The sequence below is a fragment of the Maylandia zebra genome, linkage group LG22, assembly GCF_041146795.1.
Source record: "Maylandia zebra isolate NMK-2024a linkage group LG22, Mzebra_GT3a, whole genome shotgun sequence".
Lineage (NCBI taxonomy): Eukaryota > Metazoa > Chordata > Actinopteri > Cichliformes > Cichlidae > Maylandia > Maylandia zebra.
The window spans coordinates 36,809,556-36,833,267 of NC_135187.1; the positions used below are offsets into that span (position 1 = coordinate 36,809,556).

Genomic DNA, 23,712 nt, shown 5'->3' on the forward strand with positions numbered 1-23,712 from the left:
CAGAACAGCTTGTCATCACTAATGGATTTGAAATGACACCAACCAAGGATTCATGCTGCAGCCTCAACACACCTGTGAAAAACTCCTGGATGACGGAGGAATCTGCAGCTGCAGTGCTGCTCTTATTAAGGCCAAAGACATGTGATTCTCCTTTTATCTAAACATTCATTTAACTATCAAAATAAAATCTACACAGGCAAGTATTCCCAGGGAGTTATGCTCTGCTGTAGTGCAGATTGCATTACGTTTTCTTTACAATCTTACATTTGCAGGTAGGATTACATCAAATTGACAAAAACCAACAGCTGAGGAGTATCCCGTCTAAACACTTGAGAAACATCCAGCAGTAAAAGCTCTTTTAGAAACATTGAAAACTGACTGACAGCAGCAAAGCACTTGCTTGTTGTCTGATGGATACATTACAGCTTCAGTGCACATCAGTCCAATTCCCTGTGTCTGAGTTTCTATCCTCTATCTCTTGTTTCCATTGAATAAAAGGAAAATTGTGGGGAAAAAAGGCAGTTAAAAGCTACTACTGCTGAGTGGGAGGATGGCCATACAACAAGGTTCACTTTGTCTAATGGTCTCGTGCACATAAAGAAAGAAACTCGACCAAAACTGTTGCTACTTTTCTTTTTCAGGCTTTAGGAAACATGGAAAGAAAACTCTGACTACAGAATAAAAACCTAAAGAGAACAGACGTGCAAAGAAGTTAATTATGCTTCTTACACTTCATCATTAAAAACATTCATTGTGGATCAGGGTGTACTTCACAGGCTGCAGGTTTGCTGTGAAACTGAGCTCAGATGGGGAGGAAACACGAGGAGCAGGAGCCGGTAACACAACCTCCACACTTGAGTCGTGAAACAGCTTCAGGATTTTCTGAGGTGCCAAAATTTGACTAGTGCAGCTTAGGGCTGCTCAATTAATCGAATTTTAATCACGATTACGATCTGGGCTTTCAACGATCATTAAAAATGACTGAGCCAATTATTAGCCCCTCCCTCGTTTATCCGCGACACCTTAAAGGCCGGTCCGTGAAAATATTGTCGGGCATAAACCGTCCGTGGCGCAAAAAAGGTTGGAGACCGCTGATTAAGAGGACCCGAGGGAAGCTCGGAAAACTAAGCAGAAGTTATTTGGAGAGTGACTGCCGTTGGTTGAAAAGAGAGTTTAAAAACAAACTTCAGTGGTGTTGCACACTATGTTATATTATTTTTTTAAAGTCATTGTTAACCCTTTAAAGCCGGTCAGAGCAGCACGCTCCGTGTTGTGTAACTATTTTTAAATCCCTGTAGAACCTGAACCGTGTAAGCTAGCGCAATAATTTGTTTTGCATATGAAACCGGAGGAGTTGTACTTACATCTGATGCCATCAGCTTGTCCTCGGTCACGGTTTCCTTCCACATATAGCTTTGCAAAAATTGCATAAAAAGCACTTGCAGGAACAAAAACATAATATTCCAGAAACACGCTTTGCCGTTCCTATCAGCTGTTCGTAACACTTCCCACAGTGAAATGATGCACCTGCTGTTTTCTTTGCAAATTTGCATCATAGGATTGTTTTTTGTTTTTCCTGCAGTATATAAAAATTGCTGTATCTCCAAAATAAAACTATGAAGACACTCAAAATAAATTTCCTGTGGTGGGAAACTATTTTTTGCAACTTTATTGTATTTAAAGTTTTGAGGGATAAACCTCTTAAATTTCTCGAAGTAGAAATATATGTAAACAAAACAAAAGCAATTTTCAATTTTTTTTGTAGTTTATTGCACTTTTTTGCAATTTATGTAATTACTATGGACTTAATGCATACATATTATTAAAATATGGGCTATAACAGTTGTATTGATGTATAGCAACTTGAAATGCTCCCACAAATGGCACTACAGCATGTAAAAAAATAATATAAGCTCTGGTGGACTTGGTTCTATAGTAGGTCTTAAAGGGTTAAATAAATATCGTCAAATAATCGTGATCTCAATTTCAGTGAAAATAATCGTGATTATCATTTTTGCCATAATCGAGCAGCCCTAGTGCAGCTGGGAACCTGTTGGTGAGAGCAGTGAGATGAACCTGAAAGGAAAGGCGCCTCTGATTATAGTCCCAGTTCTTCTTGCGTGTGCACGAGGCTCCACAGTGCATGAATACACTGTTACACTCTGCATGTATGTGGATCAGTCTATGACGTATACAAGCAGCTTTGCATGTGCAGCACCTGATGATTTATTACAAAAGCTACCAGTCAAATAAACCTTAAGTGGTTACCCTCGAGGTCCTTATTTTTATGGCACGGCCCCCACTGTGGACGAGAGGTCCTCTCTGTATGTATCTGATGCAGCGTCTGCTATGACTGACCTCATTTCATATAATAATATAGATATAATATCCAGTGCACGCACGAGCAAATCCACACACTCCCATTGATGAAATGCTGCACGATGAAGCATTTGTCATATATGCATTATGATTTTCAAAGTGTGAATACAGCACGTGGACGGCTTTTGATGTAACAGATACAACAAGATGTGAAAATGTATTTCATACAAAACAAAAACTAACATGACTCACGTGGTGAAGATAATCATCATGGATGAGCTTCCTCAGTAGAAATATGTCATAAAGTCGATAAAAGTCCTGTCTGTGCTCTGACAGCCAGCAAACAGGCCAATGACAGCGAGAATAATACCAGGCCAAGTCAGCCGTGTGCTTGGATTAGAGTTAGAGCCACATCAAGTTATCCTGACACACACAGTCCAAGAGGAGCAGCCTGCAGCACACGTGCTAATGTTTGGGCTGCTAACTCCCAAAAACACAACGACTGCTGAAAATGTTCACGGACACTCAAACAGTCGTACCGCACACGACCCCAACAGACACGGTCCAGGCTCGAAACGACAACGACTCTGCTGGAAGGGGCGCAGACAGTCTGATGTTTGGGCTCTTTAAAGCAGAGTGCACGCACTGCAAACTGTGTGCACAAAGGCTGTGATTAAGTGCTGTCCTCTACACGTTACAGTCCCAGTCATTGTCTCGCCTCACAACAGCTGAAATAAAGAGCCCACTTTAGAAAGCACGCGGGGGGGGGGGATAACAGATTTAAGCAGCTGACTGATGTAACCGAACCCTGATATGAACTATAAACATTTCTCTCAGATGGCTCTTTCCCAGCTCCACACAGAGTGTCCACACTGTGTGGACACTCTGTGTGGACACACATAGTCCACACGGAGTGTCCACACTGTGTGGACACTCCGTGTGGACACACATAGTCCACACGGAGTGTCCACACTGTGTGGACACTCTGTGTGGACACACATAGTCCACACGGAGTGTCCACACACACATCAAACCAAATCTTTGCTGAAAGAAAGTATGAGCCTCAGCAGCGACTTCACTGCACTCCTTGTGCTTTTATTAAAAGACACTTCAAACACACAAAGCAGTGTGAGACAGCCACAGTACACAGCTGTAACGCTGCTGTGCAGCATGTCTTTGGCATCGCTGTCATTTTGAGACTTACTTCACAGACCGTGGGAAACTCATTTATCAGATTATATTAGAACATTTTAGGGAAAAAACATGTTAATAACTAAAAATGATTTTATTATTTATTAGGCAAGTAAGAAACACATTTTTCCCAAATGTAAGATTTGGGTGTTCTTCTCTGAGAAATGATTCAACATTTTTTTCTATAAAATAAATACATTTGTATGTCGATAAATGGATTTTTTCATCTTAATAAAAAATAATAATCTGTTCTTGTGTTTTCCTGTTTGTTTTATTAAATCCAAATGTAAATTCTATTTCATTAAATATTCATTAAATAACAAGTTATATTAAAGGAAATTACAACTATCAGCTGGATTAAAGAGCTCCAGCATAACAGCAGGAACACAGCAGTCCTACATGACACAGTGAACACGCAGCACTGCCACGCTGCAACCAGCCTCATGTGTAGATAAAGTTACCTGTACGTGCCAATGTTCCTCAACTACTGCGTGCACATGTGTGTGTGCGTGTGCGCACGCATGTGTGTGTGCACGTGTGTGTGTGTGTGTGTGCGTGTGTGTGTGCACGTGTGTGTGAGCGTGCGTGCACGTGTGTGCGTGTGTGTGTGCACGTGTGTGTGTGCGTGCACGTGTGTGTGTGTGTGTGTGTGTGTGTGTGTGTGTGTGTGCTCTAAACTGCTGCAGTTTTGAGTAAAAATGAAGACCTAAAGAGTGATTACATCTGACTTCCATGAAATAAAGGTTTACAGTATTTGTACTAAGAAGGAAAATCACAAATCACAACCAGCCAATGAACTTCAAAGTGGTCCATCTCTGGTCTCCACCTGACTCTCAGTGTTTTCAGCCCACCTGTGTGTGCCCATGCGGGACAGGAACACTTGATGATGGCTGTTTGGAGCTGCTGCAGACTGGATCTGACACTAATTAAGCAGCTCCCAGATAATATAATTAAGAGTAGTAGAATAACGCCTTTATTTAGGTAAAGCTGTTCTTGCACTTCCTGCATGTCGTTCATCAACAGCACAGCTGCCGATAAGTGACGGTGTGGAGAACAACAAGCACTTTCTCAGCAGCTCTGGCATCAACATAGGAGCAGCTCTCTGCTGCTGGCCAGACAACCAGTGTCAGCACACCAGTATACCCAGTTTCAACCTGCCATGAACTGGTGAGTAACAGAGCAACATGTGACATAATGAGGACTTTTTCCAGTTTGTTGATTTATTTTTTGCTTGTTGGCCTCTAAACAGCTTCCTGCTGTTAAACAATTAAGATAAGAATTTTATTAATGCTGAGGAAAATTCCTCGTTCCCTTCAAGAGGTCAGTGGAATAAACAGACACACAACAAACGAGGCACAGACACGAGCAACAATGTACAGTGGGGCAAAAAAGTATTTAGTCAGCCACCGATTGTGCAAGTTCCCCCACCTAAAATGGTGACAGAGGTCAGTAATTTGCACCAGAGGTACACTTCAACTGTGAGAGACAGAATGTGAAAAAAAAATCCATGAATTCACATGGTAGGATTTGTAAAGAATTTATTCGTAAATCAGGGTGGAAAATAAGTATTTGGTCACCTCAAACAAGGAAAATCTCTGGCTCTCACAGACCTGTAACGTCTTCTGTAAGAAGCTTTTCTGTCCCCCACTCGTTACCTGTATGAATGGCACCTGTTTGAACTCATCATCTGTATAAAAGACACCTGTCCACAGCCTCAAACAGTCAGACTCCAAACTCCGCCATGGCCGAGACCAAAGAGCTTTGGAAGGACACCAGGAAAAGTATTGTAGACCTGCACCAGACTGGGAAGAGTGAATCTACAATAGGCAAGCAGCTTGGTGTGAAAAAATCAACTGTGGGAGCAATCATCAGAAAATGGAAGACATACAAGACCACTGATAATCTCCCTCGATCTGGGGCTCCACGCAAGATCTCATCCCGTGGGGTCAAAATGATCATGAGAACGGTGAGCAAAGATCCCAGAACCACACGGGGGGACCTGGTGAATGACCTGCAGAGAGCTGGGACCAAAGTAACAAAGGTCACCATCAGTAACACACTACAACGGCAGGGAATCAAATCCCGCAGTGCCAGACGTGTTCCGCTGCTGAAGCCAGTGCATGTCCAGGCCCGTCTGAAGTTTGCCAGAGAGCACATGGATGATACAGCAGAGGATTGGGAGAATGTCATGTGGTCAGATGAAACCAAAGTAGAACTTTTTGGTATAAACTCAACTCGTCGTGTTTGGAGGAAGAAGAATACTGAGTTGCATCCCAAGAACACCATACCTACTGTGAAGCATGGGGGTGGAAACATCATGCTATGGGGCTGTTTTTCTGCCAAGGGGACAGGACGACTGATCCGTGTTAAGGACAGAATGAATGGGGCCATGTATCGTGAGATTCTGAGCCAAAACCTCCTTCCATCAGTGAGAACTTTGAAGATGAAACGAGGCTGGGTCTTCCAACATGACAATGATCCAAAACACACCGCCCGGGCAACAAAGGAGTGGCTCCGTAAGAAGCATTTGAAAGTCCTGGAGTGGCCTAGCCAGTCTCCAGACCTCAACCCCATAGAAAATCTGTGGCGGGAGTTGAAAGTCCGTGTTGCTCGGCGACAGCCCCAAAACATCACTGCTCTCGAGAAGATCTGCATGGAGGAATGGGCCAAAATACCAGCTACTGTGTGTGCAAACCTGGTAAAGACCTATAGTAAACGTTTGACCTCTGTTATTGCCAACAAAGGTTATGTTACAAAGTATTGAGTTGTATTTTTGTTATTGACCAAATACTTATTTTCCACCCTGATTTACCAATAAATTCTTTACAAATCCTACCATGTGGATTCATGGATTTTTTTTTTTTCACATTCTGTCTCTCACAGTTGAAGTGTACCTCTGGTGCAAATTACTGACCTCTGTCATCATTTTAGGTGGGGGAACTTGCACAATCGGTGGCTGACTAAATACTTTTTTGCCCCACTGTATATCAGTATGTACAATAGTGCTGATATTAACTATGTTAATGACACTAGTGACTGGTGGTGGTCAGAGGGCCCGGTGGCGCCAGTGTCCGGCAGCCTCGCCTCTGTCAGTGCGCCCCAGGGCAGCTGTGGCTACAATGTAGCTGCCATCACCAGTGTGTGAATGTGTGTGTGAATGGGTGGATGACTGGATATGTAAAGCGCTTTGGGGTCCTTAGGGACTAGTAAGGCGCTATATAAATACAGGCCATTTACTAGTGGTAAGTGATAATACATTAAGTGATACTGTATTCAGCATTAATAACCAATCATCAATGATTAATTAGTTAACCAGGGATTGTGGCGATGACGTGCTGTGGTGTATTAATCAGCTAACATCAGCCCTTCATAATCAGCTGTTTACACACAAAATTAATGAATGTAAATAAAAACAAAACTTGAATCTTTCAGGTAAGAAAATCCCAGGAAGCTGAGAAACGTTTCATCATCATCCAGGTGGCTTCTTCAGTCTCAGCTGACTGCAGGTTTACAACCTTATAACATCTGTGTAATGACCAACACGAGCACCCCTCTGTAACAATCAGCTGTGAGCTCCGTTTCGTGATCATTAATATGCAATACGATGTACCAATGACCATCAATGGCCAAGGCTAAGATCACAGCATTGTAAATGCACCCTTAGTTGCATCCTTGGACCATCCTTGACTCAGAGATGATCCCTTTTCACATTAATGGATTGCTTGACTCAAACCAGCTCAAGCCCATTGGTAGGCAGCTCTGAACACCACATCCAGAACAGCTTGGGTTTTGAAGAGAAGGTGAGGCAGATGAAACCACGGTCTCATACGATGTCACATCTCTCTTCACTTGTGTTCCAGTCACTAAAACACTGGAGGTAGTTTGTAAGAGATTACAGGATGACCCCAACCTCAGCAACAGCACCGCTCTCAGCACCAGACAAGTGGGTTTGCCTTTGGAACTGCGTCTTAATACTTTGAAGAAGTGGCAAAGAGAGCTCTGTTATTCTACCCTGGAACACCACCACGTATGTGAAAAAGGGAAAGCCCACCTCTGAATGGAGGAGGGGCCTAAGGGTGCATCTGTCACCATCGTACAATGCTGTGATTGCAGCCATTCCCCAGCTCTCTGTGAATGGGACTCATGCCCATTGATCAGTGGTCATGACAATTTGCATATTAAAGATCATGAAACTGATCCCGCAGCTCACAGTTAGTCAGTGCTGCTAGATTCAGTCATGATGCAAATGCACTGTTTATCAGTTTGGGGAAACCTGCAAGCTCTTATAAATGAAAATCCTGTGTTTGATTCAGAAAGACATTGCTGCCTGGCAGCAGGACAGGCAGCAGCACCACGGGTGCAAACAGACACTACACCAACTCTGTCCTTGGGACCTGGAGGCTTAAAGACAGCTGCATATCGCGATATAATTTGAAGCACGTGCGGTAACGATATATATCGTGATATATTCTTTTCTTCTGTATAACGTATTTTCCACACTATAAGGACTTAAAATCCTTTGATTTTCTCAAAAATCGAGAGTGTGCCTTATGTATGAATTCTGGTTGTGCTTACTGACCTCGAACTGATTTTGGCAGAAATCTGTTAAAAATGTTTTAGTACAACTTTGGTAAGCCGCACTGCTTGATGGATCGTCAGAGCATTACGCTGCCGTAGTGAGGAGCTTCAGAGTACTCTGGGTCCAAAACTCCGTCTACTTCAGGTCCCAAAGTCAAACGAACACTGAGAGTTAAAAACGTCTAAATTCTTTCATCTTTAATTAAATCATCAGCGTTGCTGCTTTACCAGGTGTAACAATTAAGTTTTACATCCATGAAAACAGAAGTTATTAAATTTAACGGAGTTAAAAGTTAACAGGAAGTTAGCTCGCTAGTTTCCACCTAAACATGTTAAAGCATGTTCTGACTGAGAGATTTCTGAAACATTCAAACATACAGCTCTGCTATCACTTCCAACATAAATGAAGACAGAAAACTAAACAGCAGTGGCATTTGCAGGGTTACTGAAGTTGGACTACCTGGTATATAATGTTGTGCTACGTGATTGCTAGCGACACAGCTATGTTAGCATAACATTAGCACAGTGAAGCTGGAGGATGAACGCCAATTTTTTTTCCACTCGATAAAAGTTAACGTGAGGGATTCTGATGGTCAGGGACAAATGCAGTCGCATAGCAGGATGCTGTACACGGGCCAAACGTCAGTCAGGAGAACAACTGAGATCATTCATCCACAATACGAGGTTAGTTATTAATACACTGCAACAACATGGGAACAGAGCAGCTGTGAGAGAATTCAGCATTAATCAATCAATGTTACGGAAGTGGAGGAAGCGCAGTTTTTGGCTTTCCCCATATTTCAAAAGTGCTTCATCTCTTTGCTGTGACTGTCGGCATAATTTGCAGATGATAATGGTTTTAGCTGCTGCGATTCTTTCGACCAAAACAGGCGCCGCTTGATGACATCATCAACATCAACATTATACCGTTTATATCGCCCAGCCCTACTCCATATCCAATAACACCGTAGAACATTTGTATTGTCATGCTTAGAGAAGCTCAGCACAGCTGCTTTACAGGTGCCAAACGCCACCATTATCAGTATTAGAACACCAGTATGTGTTTTTTCCTGTTACTACTCGATTTAACAACAAAGATGTATTAGATACAAGCAGGCGGTACTTTCATCATTTCATAACTCGCCTACTTTTTATTTAACCAGTTATCTAATGAGTGTCCTAATGTTGCATCTCGTGTTTAGTGTTTATTTCACAGTGGCTGCTGTAACCTCATTAACAGAAGGTTACAGTGCAGCGCTGATGCTGGCTTTTGACTGCAAAACCAAAGCAGCAATTTAAACAGCAGTACCACAGAGAACAAGTGAGCGACAGACGACTACTCAAGAAGCTAAACGGGCGCACACCCAGCAGAGTGCACAACGCAAAACAGAGTGAGCGCACTGAGCTTTACCTCTTGGCACTGGTGGAGAGCTTGGCAGCGGTCTTACTGGAGATTTTGGCCTCCTTCTTTTTGGGCTGGGCCTGGTCCCGTTGCTCGGGGCCCGGCTGCTCCGGAGGAGCCGCCTCCCTCTGCTCGGCGTCCGAACTCCCCCCACTGGTGTTGGGGCTGTCGTCCGGCCTCGGCTGCACCTCACTGGACATGGCGACGCTGTGGGATGGTTGCACATGCACACAGGCTTTAACGGCACGTAACGAGCACACCTGAAGAGGTTTACTCAACCTTCACTGCAGGTCGGTCATCTGAGAAACACAGTTTTAAATACAGCTTGGTCACACACTGCTGTGGGATCCCACAGCAGTGTGTGACCAAGCTGGTGACCAGCATGAGGAGGCGCCAGGCTGTGGGGACTGTTCCACATGCTGCTTAGGCCCCGTCTGATTTCTTCAGACGTCAATTACCCAACCTAATAAACAACAGTGAACACGAGTCAATAGCACAATAAGCTGTTTGGCACCGACAGAGAAGATTTGGCAGGATTTTCATGGCCTTTCGTCACATCCTCACCTCTGCTGCTCAACCCACAGATGCATTTTCCTTACAAACGTGGCTCCATTTAAACAACAACATAAGATTTATTTCCAAGAAGCTTTGTTGTAACCAAAAAATAATCGACCAAAAACAAATTTACAGTTTCATTTACCTATTATTTATGACAACACAAGCTGCGTCACCCGTTGCTATTAATTATGTTTGGTTTTGTCTTGTGTGGGAGTGAAAAAGACGAGTAAAACGAGCTACACAGGAAACGAGGACGTCTGCAACCACACAGAGGTGCAGGGGGACAAGTGTGGAGACAAGGATGAACATGGAGGCGTGGCAGGTATGCGAGTGAAGGAAGGAGGAGGTATGGGAGAGGAGGAGGATGGAAATGAGCAAGGAGAAGACGCAGCAGAAGATAAAGCGGCACGTGACAAAGAGAGCTTAGGTCCGAACTGAACAAGAGACAGATGGATGAGAACTTTCTGACACAGACAAAGACACTACACACGTCTTCCATCTTTTACTATTTTCATGTCTCTGTTCAATAATCTGACGCCTTTCCTGCAAAGAAGCTGTCGCCCTTTCAGAGGGATTTTCACTCTCATACGTCTGAGCCTTGATCATCCAGTCGAACGCCTCTTTAACGTGTCACGTAAAACTCTTTCAGCTGCCTTCCCTGACACCGTTTTATGTGCACACATCTTTTTAGTTCTTCTTGAAAAGGTAAGTGTTTGTTGTTGATTTGCATGCTGAAGGCAATATCCCAACAGTCAAGCTTCAAATGGCTGTTTTTTATAGAGTCAGTGAGAAGTACACATTTTGAAATGGTAAACAGTAAAACTGCAAATAGTAAGTCGAACAGTCTGTCCTGCACTTTAAAGGACACCTGATTTCTGCTTTCACACAGCAGTCACATGTTCATCAGGACACACTCCAGTTTCTGGGAATCCTGTATGAATCACAAAACCACAGTTCAACCTGGGATCTGCTTCGACTGCAGGCTTCTCCAGCTTCCAGCTCATGCTCAACACCCTGTTTGCAGGGTGTGTTAGAAAATCTGTGCTGTGGGTTACACGCCTGTTTCACAACAGTCAGGGCTGGCTTTTCAAAACTTCATGGGCATATTTAAAGCTGTAATTACGAACTCAGGATGCTGTGTCGATAGCATCAGTCACACAAACAGCATCTGTGCATTTCTCACAGTGCAGCTGAAGAAGGGATCCGAGCCGATTTATGGTACAACGATGTCACTCTTGAATTCCTGAGAAACCAACAGCTTTGCTGCGCTGCAACAACGTTCCAAGTAGTGGCTGCAGGTCCTCGAGTTTTGCTTGTGGGCCTTTCCGTTTCTTGGCACTAGTACTCATGGGGGAGCCTTCACCTGTGCTGTGGTCAAACACCTTCCTCTGTGCAGGCTGTTAATTCTGTGTCCCAGTTCAGCCAGTTGATCTTTCGCATATTGCTGAGCAAAACCCAGTAAGCTGGACATTCGTGGCTGTCCTTGTCCCCCGTATCCTGACAGTTGCCTCCACGACTCTGCCGTACAAGTGCAGTGTAACATTTTATGAAACAGCACACATTTCGTAAGCTTGTTCACACAGCAATGTTCTCACAGTTTGGAGGTTTCAAAATGTCCAGGTCATGCTCACAGCCACTGGTATTTGGATATGTGCTTCAAGGGAATCACAAACTCATGCTGCCATGTAGTCACTGCCACCACACACAAGCATGCAGACATATTGGGAAGTTTAAGGGGAGGCCTCACGGTCTGATATGCAGTCATTTCTCTGAAGCTCATAAGGAGCCGATGATGATCCAATCAAGCTGATTTTTTTCAATCTGAGGTGTCTTAATCCAGCATTATTCCATCTGCACATCTGTTTTCATTCAGACTTGAGAAGTATCAAAGAATTAACTGGTAGTTTAGGTTTGTGGCTTCAGCCACCCTATAAGGCACTGTGCAGTGAATCCATGAATGGAATGAAGGGAGATACTTTGGGTTTGAAAGTTAAACTGTGGACAACAGAAATTCATCAGATTGCTGAGCCGCTGAGCACAACTACAACAAGTCAAAGCCTCAGAGATTTTCCACCTCGCAATCATCAACAAGGAGTTGAGGTCACCGAGCCAACGACGTATTTTCTGGGTAGCAGATCGAAGAAGGAAAAACATCACCTTAAATAACATTATGGAAAATATGTTTGTGTGATCGTAACATTGTCATACTGGTAACTTATTGCTCATTGAACTGTATACATGTCATAGGGCTGTTGTTACACACTTCAAACTAATTTAGGGTCCTGTAAATGTGCCCGTCTGCCTACACGCTTTCATTTAGATAGCAGGCGGAACGGGGTTTTCACCCACTGCAAACACGCTCCTGTGTAGCCCTCCAAAATCCAAAGGAGGATGATATATGCATGGGTCAAATGCCTACTGGTTGACAAGTGGGCCAGAATAAGGAAGGAAGACAACGGAGTTCACCAAGAACAGGAGTGTGAAGAAATAATCAAAGGTTTGTTTAAAAAAACCCAAAACAAATCTGTGTGCAGGAAGACTGCCCCACTCAAGTTCATCCAACGTTGTTTACCTTATCTGTGCACTGAACCCACATCAGTCATGCTGGATCAGAAAAAGGTCCTTTTGCAGAACTCTAAAAACAGCCGTGATTCTCTGTCCGATAAAGGAGGAGACAGCCTACTGACAACAACCTGCTGCCGTTGGACTGCTGAATGATAATAAAAACTAGAAAGTGCATTTTCTGAAGAAACTGCAGTGTGAATGCTTGAATCTGAATGTATGCACTGAAATGAATTAATTGCTGAATGTTAAGTTAAAAATCTGAATGAGCTGGAAAATACAGAATTTTTAACCTGAAAATAAAAGTGCAGAACTTTTGAAAGCTGATGTTCACACAGAAGAAGTTGGAAAAAGCTAAGCATGTTTAAAATGTAAATAATAAAAAGATGAGTAATGACAAAAGAAAATTTAGAGTCAGAAAACCTCTGAATGAATATTAAAAGTTCATATTCTTCTAATTGAAATGAACTTAAAAGATGAACAAACATTCTGCAGAAAATACAAACTTTAATATACAGCATGATGTTTTTCAGACATATACACATGTGTATATCATGTTTAATAGTATTACATACATCAATTTGTTTTGTATGTCATAGAAAATAACATAAAAATCTTAAGTCATATTTTACAGCTTCTTTCTGAAAAGGACTGGTAGAATAAAGAAAAATAACTAAATTAAATAACTAAATAAAAAATAATGAGCAACATATGAAATACATGAAAATTCAACTTTTAAAACCACAATCCTGAACCTTTAAATTGTGTTGGTTTCTTAGAACATGGCTGAACAGCTTTTTCTATCGGTCTACTTAATCTTCTGATCTGTCTACACATCTTTTTATTACTCATTCTTTTTTATGTTTTAATGTAAACAGAGTCCACACAGTGGTAAAAGAGAACTGTATAGAGATTTGTGAGTAAACTCAAATGAAAGCCTAAGGTGGTGACACAGTTTAACACATGCAAATAATCAAATAAACACATTAGTCCTTTTTGTGAACATGGATAAATAAGTATCAATACAGCATTGTTCAGCCATGCCACTAAATGCTTTTTTACACATTGTTTTAACCTGGGCTCAGACACAAAGTCCCAAATTTAGTTAGTCCCTGACTTTGAGTTGTGGTTATGACTAATTATTATACACAAGGCTTTATCTATCTAAACTCTAAGGACACAAATATGAAAAAACCTATACTTACCAGCTGATACCCCACACTACACACTAGGTGTGCCATGTGACCTGAAACTTTGGTACAAAATCATCATAATCATTCTGTTAACACTGTTTTTTAACACTGTTTGTGTTGCTGTTCAGCAGTTTAAAATGTTTTAGATTGGATTACATGGAATGAATTTGAATTTTCTTGGGGGTTTTTGTATGTGTTTCGTTCTCAGCAGATTTTTTCTTCCATACTGTTGAATTCCAGTTACCACATTTCTGGTCATATGACATCCCAAGTGCCCACTTAAAAAAATCCCCACAGTTAATTCAACATTAAAACAAAATAAAAAAAATGTTAAATAAATAAAGGTTTGCTCTGTGATGAAATATTAAATAAGCATACATTGTACAGAGCACTAACAATGAAAACAATCCTTTAGCCTGTTGATCAGAGAGAGGCAGTCATTATGTCCATTTAAAACCTGTAATCACAGAGCACAATGTTTCTGTGAAACTATGAAGTCCCATATGATCCTCATCACGTCCAGTGACTTCAGAGTGGATCCTCCCTGTCATCCGGCCAGTGTTTGATGTGTGGCAAGCAGCACAGAAGCAGGATAGCTGAGGACTTTAAAAGAAGAGCAGAAAACGGGAACATATGTAGTTGTAAATGTAAATATCAGTGATACTTGTCTTGTCAAAGGGAATAAAATAATGAAAATGTTAACTTACACACTCATTTAGAGAGGATCTTGACACTGCACAGAGGAGGCACAGTCAGTCTGACAATGATGGTGATCTCCAGGGATGTTTTCCTGCAGCAACATTCCTGCCAACTGGCCGTATGATCCAGAGTAGTTGGTTTGTAATGAACAGAAAGGTGTATATGTTAGGTAGTGTGCACTCAGAGCTGGTCCTAAGAAACAAACACATCCTGTAATAAACTGAATACCTGTAGTAGTGCTGCTGCAAATATGAAGCCCTTCTATCATGAGTGGTTTCAAAGAAGGCTCAGTCACAGAAACTGTGCAGTCTGTTCAGTCCTGAGTGTCTCAGCTCTGATGGGGATGGATCACAGAGGGAAACACCTGAGTACAGACATTACAATACACTCTAACACTCCTAAGGTCAAGTGAAAACACAATTTAAACACTTCACAAAGAATGAATACATGTTTTCATGGAAATAATGTCATTAACCCTTTTTGTTGTGAGTAAATCTCACCGACTGCTTGTGGGACAAGCTAGAAGGAGGACTTATCACAGAATGTCTCCTGTGCTCCAGATGTGAAGTCTCACGCTCTGATCGTACGGCGATGAAGATGGTGATGATGAAGCCTCTCTGATCTGTGGCATTACAGTTTCTAGCTGCTATGTGCTTCACACTGTTGGATCTTACATGTGAAGCTTGGAGAAGACACAGGAGGACTGTGTCTCTCTTAAAAAAGAAAAAAGGAAACCTAACACCCCCCCCCCCCTCAGCTCCCACCGTAAACCCCCCCCCCCCCCCCCCCCCCACTCAACTCCCCAACCTCACACCATCCAATGTCTATACAAATGTAGGGTATCAGCTGGTAACAGAAAGCAAGTGTTACATATGTACTACTTATGTAACACTGCTGAAACATTTCTGGCCAGAAATGTGCAGTTATCAACCCAGACCCACCCTGATGATTGCACTGGCCGAAACATGATAAAAGCTCATAAAAATGTATGTTTCATCGAAAGATTTGTCCAAAAATATAATCGTATACTTTTGAAAAAGTTTAAAGTTTATAACAAACCAAAATAATAACATTTTTGTAAATAGTATTTCAAAATAGAGGCACACATAAAGTGGCTTAACTGTCATTATTGCTGTAATTAGGTTTGTTTGTTTGTTTGTTTGTTTGTTTGTTTGTTTGTTTGTTTGTTTGTTTGTTTGTTTGTTTAAAAAGCAACCTTTAGTCATTGTTGTTCTCTCAGAAACAATGAAGAAGCTGTTGAACATTTATGTGTTGTGTAGGCAATCCTCTGGTCCACCCTCCCTCCCTCCCAGCCACAGTGAGACTGGGGCAGCCTGGCAGGATGTTGAAGCCTGGCTGCAGAGAGGATATGCCTACACTATTCATTTTAAACTGCTATATTTGATTTTTCTGACATTTATAGGTTACTGTTAGTGAATTTTAGATTTTCTGTGATAAATAAAATTGTCATCTTTTACTGATATCATTACTTAATTCATGTAATTGTATTTTATGTAAACAATTCAACCATTATACTGCAATGCAGAGCGTCAACTTTTAAATATCGCTCTACTTTCTTAAGTCATTCAAAAATATAGAAATTACTTACTGTATTCAAAGATCTAGATCATGAATCATCACAGGACAATACACAGTATACTGGGTCATGGTAACTATGGTAGGTCTTCATGACTCCAGAATGGAGACATCGATCTGACTGAGAAATGAAAATTAGGTCAAGCAGTGTGTTCTTCTCTGTGGTAGGGGCAGTGATGACCTGTGCGTATCCCCTAGACTCAAACAGCTCCAGGATTGGTTTGTTTGCACTGGATAAAACATTCTCATTAAAATCACCACAAACTATGATGGGATGACAGTCCATGATCTCCAATGAGTCTAATAGGCTTACCAGGTTTTTCAGGAATGGCCTCAGAGTGTAGTCTGGAGGTCTGTATACAACTGCAATCAGAGCACTGACTGGTGCTTCAACCTTTAAAGCCAGAAATTCAAGGTCAGTTACATTATGGATGTACTGTTTTTCATGCACTTGAATGTCACTTTTCACATAAACAGCAACTCCACCACCACTTCTGTTTGCCATCTGGGGAAAGTTTGTGTAGGACAGGTGTCTGTTGCGTTTGAACAAATTGTAATTTTCCAAGTGGAGACTCTCTGCGACAAAAGAGCCCCGCAGGTGTGTTTCTGTTAGGCACAAAACATCTGCTAGACACAATTCATGGTGACTTTTGATGTCATTAATGTGAGCTGGCAGTCCCTCTGTATTATGATGAACAATGGTGAAAACCTCTGACCTGCTCAGTGTTTGCCTCACGTGTAGAAGAGGCATCATGTCATCAAGGTTGGCTTGTCTCATGTTCTCAAGCGCTGCAGTGATTTCTGGGTTGGTGAATATTTTTTTCTCCTCCATATCAAGAAGATACAGTCCACTGAGAGACGTCACTCTACTGACAGCTACGTAGGCCATGCCGGGCTCAAAAATGCTCTTAAGAGAGACAACAGCTGATGTAGTTGTCATACCCTGTACCTTATGTATTGTACATGCAAAGGCCAGCTTCACTGGGAACTGTCTTCGTACCACTCCTTTCTGCTTCAGATTCTCCTCTGCTCTCTCAATGTACACCATGTCGTCTGCTGGTGTGCGGTTATTCTTTCCAGATGTCTCATTATCCATTTTAAGTCCAAGCTTGATGATGTGTTGGTCGTTTTCAGAGTGAACTACTCTAAGTAGTATTCCAAAAGCTCCATTAACCAAACCATTTTGTATGTCAATGTTTCTGGTGAGCATGACACGAGCTCCTTCTGCAACTTTCAGTGTGTCTGGTAACTCGTTTTTACCTCCTTTCAATGGTCTGTCTTGAAGTGCCATTCTGCCAGTTCTAGGATCTTTTCTATAATCATCTGCATGGATGTCAATGATATGAGTGTGGAGCAGAGCCAGTGTTGCAGAGTTGTGTGCATCCACTTCTTTATTAGTTGCAAAAATGTGCAACGCATCAGTTGGACAAAGGGCTGGTTCAGTTATGGCCTGTGACAACAAATTTCTATCTGCTTCGCAAAGCTCATCCAACTTTCCTTTCACACGAATTCTGTTCAGCATCTCTGCAAAGACAACATCATCTTTCTGACGCATAATCTCAGTCAGAGTGATCATCTGAAAATGCTCCCGCCACAGGTCGATCTCAGACGGGTCGTGCACACAGAGAGGTTTAGACTGTCGCACTGGGGGTAGCTGATAGAAGTCTCCAACAGCAATGACTGACATGCCTCCAAAGGGTCTCCGAGTCCCTTTGATCTGTTTGAGTCTTGCATCTACATATGCAAAGAGATGTCTTGACACCATAGACACTTCGTCAATGACGATTATTTCAGCATTCAAAAGTTCTGATCTGACTTCATCCAGCTGATTGCCAAGTCCCTGAATGGGAGGTTTTAAGCTTCTAGGCAGCTTGAGAAGAGAATGCAGTGTTGTTCCAGAAATGTTAAAAGCTGCAGTCCCAGTGAAAGCAGTTAACAGGACAGTGGGTTTTGATATGTCAACGTCGTCTGCATATCTGGGCACTTTGCTCAGTATCTTAGATGCTTCTGAGTAGATGCATTTGATAAGATGTGATTTTCCTGTTCCAGCACCACCATTAATATAAAAGAAAAACTGCTCTGGATTTAGAGCACAGACTCTTTTAATGCACCAGTCTCTAACTGCATAAAATATGCAGGCTTGCTTCTTGTTCAGATTCTGAAACATCTGACGTAACAATGTGGGATCAATAGCAGGGGGTTCCCTGATGGCTCTGACTTCTGTTGAAGCATCAGCCTGACGGCTGTAGTCGGGCACATCTTCCTGTTCATTTTCATTGTCTCGCTCTCTTTCTTGTTCGACAAGTGGCAACCTTACGAGATCTGATTCAGGTGCCAGATTACACCATTCGTCAGTCACACCTCTGTTCTGCTCATATTCCTCAACAGCGCTCTCGATCTCCTCACTGTTTTTCTCATATTTTTCTCTGTTTCTTTTGACAATGTGTTGCACGTACTCAAGATGGTCAGTACCTGGTAGCTGTACACAGCCAGCACCATAGAAAGCCTGATAGGTTGGCAACGATGGTGTTTTCAGTTCGTGGTCTGAACGATGAGGAAGGTACAGTTTAAGCAGTCTTCCGTAATATTGCTCTGGATGTTTTTCTTGTGAGCAGCGGTGAAATCTGATGATAGCAGGCTTATTGTTTTTGCGCCTTTGCACAAACCCCATCTCATTGAGAAGGGGCAAAACATCTTTACCTTTTTTCTGTTGGCCATAGACAATCCTGCAAGTAGCAGCAAAGTCTGCCATGCACATCTCCTCATACTCTGGTGTTTCAGGTCTGGCTTTGTATTTGTCATTCAAAGATGTCATCCAAACATTGGAAGACTCAGGTGTTGTGTTGTCCAGAACTGACAGGGGACGACTCATTTTCACAGGATTATCATCAGTTGGAATGAATATTACAGCACGTGAGCATTGCTTCATGTGAAGACCACATGCACGAGCAACACACTCCTGTGCACTGATCTCTCGCTTCTTTGAATATGCCTGCATGACGGCTCTCATTTCATCGCACTCATTTACACTGTCCTTATGGGAGTTCTCAATGACAGTTTTCAGGTACTCAGATAGCCCGCCCTCTTTTTTTGATATATATTTCATTAAATAATTTGCAGCACCAAAAGCATCTAAAACAAAGCTTATGTCGATATTACTGTTCCAGGCTTCAAGCAGATGTGGATTATAGCCGTTTATCCAAGAGTCTTTTGGATCACGCTTTAGTATGATCGTACTCCTCATGTTCATTTTATTCAGGTATCTCTCATATTCTGCATGTGTCAACTTGCATCTTTCCAAGAGCTGCTCTAAACTCATGGAAGCAGTTTCAGGTTCATTCAGCAGCTGGTTCAGTGGTCTGAGCTTGTTCTTTGCCGTTTCTACTTCCAGTGCATCATCCTCACTGGGTCTTGTGATCATTGTCTCATTGCAGGGTGGTTTGGGAAAACCAAAACGGCACCCGGAGCTTAAACTCCTAAAGCACGTCTTTGTGTGGTTCTTACTGTGTTTTTGCACTTCTGTTACTTTTTTGTACAGTTCAGGTTGTTTATGTGGATCAGGCAGCTGAGCTGTGATGTATTTGTTTATAAAATCAAGAACAGTTTGCTCATCATCCTCCTCAAACACAGGAGCACCTTCTACCCACAGGAGGCAGTGTATGTGTGGGCTTCCTCTGTGCTGAAACTCAACTCTGTAAAAGTAGTCAATGACTTTGCCAAGTGGCTCTGCGGGAGATAAGAGTAAATCTCTGAATAATGCTTCAACTCTCTTGTCAAACATGCGCATTGTTGTGACAGGATTGCTTCTCAGGATGTCACACTTTGCTGACCAGTCGAGTCCTTCAAAATTCACTTGTTCACCTTGCTGCCTTGTTATTGCCTCGATCACTTCAGGCCAGCGCATTTCAGCAGCTGAAAATGTGCAAAAGAACGTGGGAGTTCCCAACTGTCTGATCATGGCAAAAAGATCTCTTGTTGTTTTCTCCCAATAGGCTGGGGTTCCTCTCAGAGGCTGCATGAATCTCACTGCATCTTTATTTCGCACCAGTTTCTCCACCTCATGTTTATCTTGTAACATGCCTGAGGTTATTTTTCTACCATCTCTGGTCAGAGGCTTTGCCTTCCTTAACTGTACTGTCATGCTGGATGTAGCCAAGTGTATTTCAGTCACAAACTGTGCAAAGAATAAATAGTTTGTGTCTTTGGCAAAACGATCATCAATGCAGAAAAGTCTTGATTTGAAATACCCACTGGGGGATACTTTGATCAGCCTTCTTTCATCAAGTGTGTTTTGGCCTGTAGGAAACTGCACAGGGAAGGCCATGGCCTCCAGTTTAGGTGTTTTGAAAAAACTTATTGGATTGTTTCTCTCTGCAGGAGCAACAGAGTAGATTCCTTCACTGAAACATAATATCTCCTCAGCCACATCAGGGGGCTGCAAACAGGACTCGAGTGCAAAACCACCATTAGTCAGTCCATCTTCTTGCTCTGAATCATCTCTCATCTGTTCATGTGATTGTTCACCATCACAGGGTAACATGTCAATATCCTGTTCATTTTTATTTTGTGCTTCACTCAGTGCATTTTTCTCACAGCTGTCAATTTCCATTAAATCAGCCTCATCATAATCGTCCTCATTCATGTTTTCATCATCATCATCATCTTCATCAGGAAGTGTTGGGTCACACAGCTCAGGATCATCTCTGATGCTCACATCCTTATACTGTGGATGAATCTGCTTGAGTTTATGCAGTGCTTGCACAAGTTTAGACCAGCTTACAGTCTGAAACAGCTGATGACCTTTGTAAGACAAGCGTCTCTTCAGTTTTACTCTCATGATCTGAGAATTAATTCTTAATCGAGGCAACGCTTCAACAGTTTCCTGTACCTCTGATGGGACACAGACCACATTTCCTCTAATTGCTCTTTGTCTGCCTTTGGGAAGAGGAATGATCTTGGCAAATGGTATGCACTTGGCTATGAGATGTCTCTCCAGTATGTTGAGATCAGACAGTTCAGGTGGAGTATCAGCAAGATCCAGTTTATTGGCAACAGCAAGCGCTGGCATGGATCCATTTTTAAGATGATTGTGGCAGGTGTGACAAATCCACTCTCTCTTTCTCTCATCGGGAACATTGCACTGCTCATTTCTGCAGTTTTCATCACAAACATGAACAAATCTTCCAGTCAAACATGTTGCAACTACATGTGGGTTTTTGACATACTTTGACCTTGTGCAGGGTCGCACTTGGTTTGGAAATGAAGCCTTGAAGCATACAGTACATGGGTATGATGGTCCAGCTTTGATTTGTGATTTGAACACAGATATGGCCTCGTTGATCACACTGTTGTCACTCTCTTGGGTTTGTCTGTTCACCCATCTGTATTTCCTTTTTATTTTCATTGCACATCTCATGTTGTGCATAATCCTGAATGCAAGATTACTTTGATACCTGTCTCGCATTAGTTGTTTCATTAGTTGTCTGTGTCTTACTCTGAATGCGTTATCACGTGCATAACGCTGAGTCACTCGAGATCTCTGTCTCTCTCTGAATTCAGGGTTTTCTTGATACCTTTTAGTTATATAGTTTTTTTGTTTTTGTCTAAATTCAGCATTGTCACAGTAGCGTCTTTTAATATATTGTTGTTGTTTCTTTCTAACTGTAGCATTCTCAGAAAAACGTTTTTTAACATATTGTTTTTGTTTCTTTCTGAATTCATCATTTTCACAGTAACGTCTTCTAATATATTGCTGTTGTTTCTGTCTGAATTCATCATTTTCACAGTAACGTCTTCTAATATATTGCTGTTGTTTCTGTCTGAATTCATCATTTTCACAGTAACGTCTTCTAATATATTGCTGTTGTTTCTGTCTGAATTCATCATTTTCACAGTAACGTCTTCTAATATATTGCTGTTGTTTCTGTCTGAATTCATCATTTTCACAGTAACGTCTTTTCATATACTGTTGTTGTTTTTGTCTAACTTCAGGATTGTTTTTATATGTCTCGCTTGTGCAAGATTTTTTCTTTTCTTTGTAATCTTTATTTGAAGCATACTTTTGTCGTTCTTTCCTTTTTTGGTTTTCTTTTCTCTGATTTCTGGGTTTCTCTGATGCCATTAATCTTCTTTTCCTTTTTTGCCTTTGTTGTTTATTAACTTTTTTCACTTTTTGTAAAACTATATCAGAAAGGTCACAGGCAGCAACATTTGTTATGGCAGCATTTGATTGACATGAAAAAGCATCACTTGATGGAAGGAAACTTAATTCACTGCATAGTTCTTCAGTTGGTATATTAGGAGGTTCATTCTGATCTTCATATGATGTGAACTGAGTCATGTGGACTTCTTTTTGTTTCACCAGTGGCGTACAAATGGACATTTGACAAAAGATATTTTCAGTCGGATCAGTGGTTGTGTTTCTCCTTGGAGTAGAGGGGTTTGCTTCATCAACAGTTGTATCAGAGTGAGTAGGTGCCACAGCAGTGGCAGCTGTTGGTCTGCAGACTGTGTCTGTGATAGTATCACTCAGGTTGACTGTGCTCATACTGTAGAACTGCACAGGCTTCAGTTCATAGTTACAAGAGGGTGATATCTCCATCATTTCATAAGAATCTTGGAGCCTCTTAATCATGTCACTGAGGAGTGTGAATTTCAGCATCACAGCTGTACCACGATTACGTGACTGTAGTAGTAGAGGAAGACCAATGGGTGTTCTGGGGTGTGGGTCAAAGAAACCATATATGCCTGATGTGGATCTGAACACTGCGATACACAATCCACTCATAATCAGTAAGGCATACTGCACATCTGACAACAGGCAGCTCAGTCCTGCTTCTAAGCTCAGAAAGGTATCTACTGCCTCCTCTGGAGGTTCTTCAAATGTCCCATACCGGGAAGGCTGTGTCATGTTGACATGATACATAGACCTGCGAGCATCAACTTTGTCTGGCAGCTCATCGGTTGCCAAATGAATATTTTTAGGAAATCTTTTCTTGGCCTCTTTGTACATCACATCACCTTTATCCAAGACCAGATTAAGGTCAGCTGTAGTCATGTTTTCATTCTCATGAAGGAAAGCAAGAAATGTGAGTGAGTTACATGTGCACTGCTTGTTTCTGGAGTCTCCATATTTAGGATGAGCCTGGCTGCGAGATGCACAGACATGTATAACAGAGGGCTGGTTTTCAAGGTTCAGTCTTTCTGCATGAGATGGTCCTGCCACATCACTGTGACGGCCTCTTTTCACAATATCAGCATAACCCACCTGTGGGTCACTTGAAACCTCATGTTGGTCTCTGTGGTTTACCAGATGTTCATTAAATTCATGCTGCAATCCAGTCTTCACAGCATCTGCATAGGATATCTGTTGTACATGTGCAGGAACATGTTGACCTGCCTGTTTGACACCATCAGCATTGGTCTTTGCAGACACAAAGTCTTCTGCAGAGCTCTGAGGAAAATCACACTCAGCTTGTTCACATGTTGGTACTTTTTGAAACTCATGGAACTTCTTCCAGCGTTGTTTTGCAGCTTGTGACTTTTTCTGCTTCCTTGGCATTTTTACACAAGTGTTTCTCTTAGTCTTTAGAAAATATGTTTATAAAATAAGAG

At 41.9% G+C, this 23,712-nt stretch overlaps 1 protein-coding gene and 1 long non-coding RNA gene across 3 annotated transcripts in view; both read right to left on the reverse strand.

Annotated features, from left to right (window-relative positions):
• LOC101471788 (ubiquitin-conjugating enzyme E2 E2) overlaps positions 1-23,712 on the reverse strand; it is an 85,759-nt gene that overhangs the window by 56,414 nt on the left and 5,633 nt on the right. For both annotated transcript variants that reach the window (XM_004561028.3, XM_076878999.1), the window contains exon 2: positions 9,500-9,697. In XM_004561028.3, the coding sequence (XP_004561085.1) occupies positions 9,500-9,690 (191 nt within the window). In that variant the 5' untranslated portion in view covers positions 9,691-9,697. The remainder of the gene's footprint in view (positions 1-9,499; positions 9,698-23,712) is intronic.
• On the reverse strand, positions 13,151-14,611 carry LOC143414693 (uncharacterized). The gene is made up of 2 exons (XR_013095378.1): positions 14,511-14,611; positions 13,151-14,406 (listed from the first exon to the last, which is right to left on the reverse strand). It is a non-coding gene; the product is annotated as an uncharacterized LOC143414693 (long non-coding RNA).